At 50.3% G+C, this 3,333-nt stretch overlaps 1 protein-coding gene across 1 annotated transcript; it reads right to left on the bottom strand.

Annotated features, from left to right (window-relative positions):
- Positions 1-201: 201 nt before the first annotated feature.
- LOC129737383 (E3 ubiquitin-protein ligase RBBP6-like) lies at positions 202-2,887 on the bottom strand. Its single transcript, XM_055726953.1, has 3 exons — positions 2,651-2,887; positions 320-419; positions 202-211 (listed from the first exon to the last, which is right to left on the bottom strand). The coding sequence occupies exons 1-3, from the start codon at positions 2,814-2,816 to the stop codon at positions 202-204; spliced, it is 276 nt and encodes a 91-aa protein (XP_055582928.1). The 5' UTR covers positions 2,817-2,887.
- Between the last annotated feature and the right edge of the window lie 446 nt (positions 2,888-3,333).

Raw genomic sequence — 3,333 nt, forward strand, 5'->3', positions numbered from 1 at the left:
GCATAAAATAAGGAATCTCTCTGCATAGAGGAAACAGGATGGAGAACTTGACTCTCAGAAAAACCAACCCCAAGAACAAACCCAATTCAAACGTCTGAACAGCTACCACTGTTGGACTTTGAATGCCACGTCCCAGCGGGCTGAAAAATCTAAGTCTGCTTTGGGACAGATACATTCAGATCTGCCCTGTCACAACACAATTTAACAGCAGCTTTAACAAGAAAGAGACAACCGGAATGCCTCCGTAACCCAACAGGCACAAAGAAGGTGAACACACTGAAACCCCTCCCAAAGAACACAACGCGTTATGGCTACTTACCCAAGGTCTGTCTTGCCGGTAGCTTTAACTCCTCTAACAGGGACTCTCCTAACAGTTACCGATGAGTGCCTTGGAATCAGGGCATTGTCATCTGTGTATTCTGAAAACAACATCAATACAGAGAAAGCATCAGTCAGTTCGTAAGAGTGATATTAATATGTCATGACATAGCACTTCAGGGAACCCTTTACGGATAGAAAAGCAACATTTTACACACAGCGTCATGCTTTTATCATGTCCACACACTCACGGTACCTTTCCAGAAATCTTCAGGTCTGATAGTCAAACACAAGCAGCAAAATCTTTTCCATTTGTTTTGAATCGTTTCAATGCCAACAGCAAAATGGTCTCTAAAGTCACTAAAGCAGAGTCTGCTAAAACATGAGGCTCTTTCCTGATCTAACTTTCATTGCTTTTGCTCCTGTTAGCTTACAAAACCCTAGAACATGTCTCTATAATAGCGAGCACGGAAGAGGACACCCCCACCCCGCCTCCCACCTTTTAAAACACATCCCAACCATCCATTTTGCCTTCCCACCATCTTCAAAAAGAGTCCACCATCTCTTTTTTTTCCCCCCAGTGATGTTTAAAATCCTGTTTACTTTTAGCTTCTATTAGCATTGCTTCTATTACGAGATTTCCGTGATCACGCGGCTCGGAAAACTCTGAACAAGTTGGCCATCTTCACTCAAGGTTCACTGAAGGGTCTTTCCAAGATCATGCCAACATTTAGTCAGGACTCCTGCACAAAGTTATAAAACCCACTACCATATCTCCACAGGGAGGATCTCCAAGAACCCCCTTTAGGCAGGACATCCAGGCCTAGTTCTTTACTTCATCTTCTGAAGGTGACTTTAAGCACGTAGATGCTGTTCAATAAAAACGGAAAGTCACAGTTATGTATAAAACCCCAAAATCTGGCATACACATAAATGACACCGAAATGTATTCCTTAGCTTTGCTCTGACAACCGCTGGGGAATTTTTTGCATTTTCACGGGGAAAACACCCTTACAAAAGTTCCAGTAAGCATCTGTGTCACAACCTGTACGTCTGCCTCTACCTGCATGTCTGTCTCTACTGCTGTATATGACACGCGATCCCGTAACACCCCCAAGACCCCTAACACCGTGCTGTTAAGTCTGCTCACAGATACTCTCCTGAACCTACTTTACCTATCTGTAGGTAAACAGCGTGTTTAGGTCCAACCACTTGAAAGGCTGGGGCCAAAGTTACAGTTACCGCAGCAGGCATGTTATTCTGTTTAAGTTTTAATACATCAAACAGGGAGAGGAAAAAATCCTATGAGTACACATTGTAACGACAAGACTGTTGTGGGAATGTCACAGAACCACAGGAAAAAAGAAAAAAAACCCCAACCGATAAAATTTGAATGTTTAAGGAATGGAGACGGTTTCCAAGTCTTTGTATTTCTGACAAGTCATATTCCAAAGTCTTTAATCACATGCAAGCTTTGCCAGACGGTAGATTACCAAACTGAAACAGCACACTAAGTAATACAAAACCATTACCGTCTCTGAGAATCAAGCACCATTTCTCAGATTCAAAAGAACTTAGGGTTTCTCTAAGAACATTTCTAGGTATATTCACCATAACTGATCTGCCATAAAACTTCAGTACTGCCCTGACACCGTTTAACACGCAGTACCACGACAAAAATGCACCGTTTGAAAGAAATGAAGAAATGATGCTCAATAGCATCTGAATGAATGTGTAGCATGGTGCAGCAAAGAAGCTGTATTAGCAAGAAATGCCAAGTATACTTTAGACAGAACACTCGTCTACAAGATGGCTTTCCAGGGTCTGCATAGATTCTCACTCACAGATACACTCTTGATCCAAAACGTTGCTACTGAGCAGTTTCTGCAGCAGCCAAGCACCGCTTTTCCAACGCGGTGGAGTAAAAGTAGCTGAAGACAAATTTCAGTCACCAAACCCACTTTTTTTTCCCCTTTAAATTAGCCACCCACTCCTTTTCTATCATGTTCAGCCTTCTCTGCCGGCTTTCAAAGAAATCTGGCAGGTCTGTGATGACAAGGCATTGTCCCACATTCCCTTATCGTTTTAGCTAGAAGGGTTCCCAGAAACCAAACCTCTTCCACGCGCGGTGTCGCACACGGACCCCGTACGCTGCTGTGCCTGGCTGCGCACACAGCCCTGACGGCAGCTGCCAGCGCACAACCACGGAAGAGCAGCTCTGAGGCCCCAGCACAAGTCACCGCTGCCGGCCGTGGCCCAACCGCCTCACTGGCCGCCTGCGCCATCGCCAGCCGGCCGGTCCCCGGTCCCCGTGCCCGCCGCCCCCACGCACCTTCCATGGTCTGGGCGTTGGTGACCTGCAGGTCGCAGTGGGTCGCCTTCAGCCTCTCGCGGCCCATGATCTGGCGCCTGAGGTCGCGCAGGGAGATGTGGGGGCCGTGAAAGGTGACCACATCGGAGTTCAGCCTGGAGGAGAACTTGTAGTGGACACACGACATGGCCGGGGCCAGGCGGTGCCCGCTCCGCGATGGCACCTCACGCAGCAGCTGGCCTCGCGGCCCCCACAGCAGGTCAGGGCCCACCGAGGGGCTGGGGCCAGCAGCGCGGGCTGAGCCCGCCGGCTCCTCCTCGCAGCCCCGGTGGGAGGACGATGGGGACAGGCCCTGGCTCGGCCTCCGCTCCCTCCTCGCACCAGCGCTGCCAGGCCAAGCTGCTCACTATGGCAACCCAGGCGGCTCCGCATTGTGACAGAGGGGCTCAGGGGGCCACTCAGCGCCCCTGGGGGAGGGGCCTTCATCAGCCCCGCCTGGGCCGCCGGTGTCCCTGCTGTCCCCCAGCCTGTCACCGCCCCGTGCCCTGTCACCCCCCAGGCTGTCACGGCCTGCTGTCCCCTCCTGTCACCCTCGATGCTGCCACTGCCTGCTGTCCCCTCCTGTCACCACGCAGGCTGTCATGGCCTGCTGTCCCCTCCTGTCACCCCCATGCTGTCCCAATCTGCTGTCCCCTCCTGTCATC

This window comes from Falco cherrug, chromosome 14, assembly GCF_023634085.1.
Source record: "Falco cherrug isolate bFalChe1 chromosome 14, bFalChe1.pri, whole genome shotgun sequence".
In the NCBI taxonomy this organism is placed as follows: domain Eukaryota; kingdom Metazoa; phylum Chordata; class Aves; order Falconiformes; family Falconidae; genus Falco; species Falco cherrug.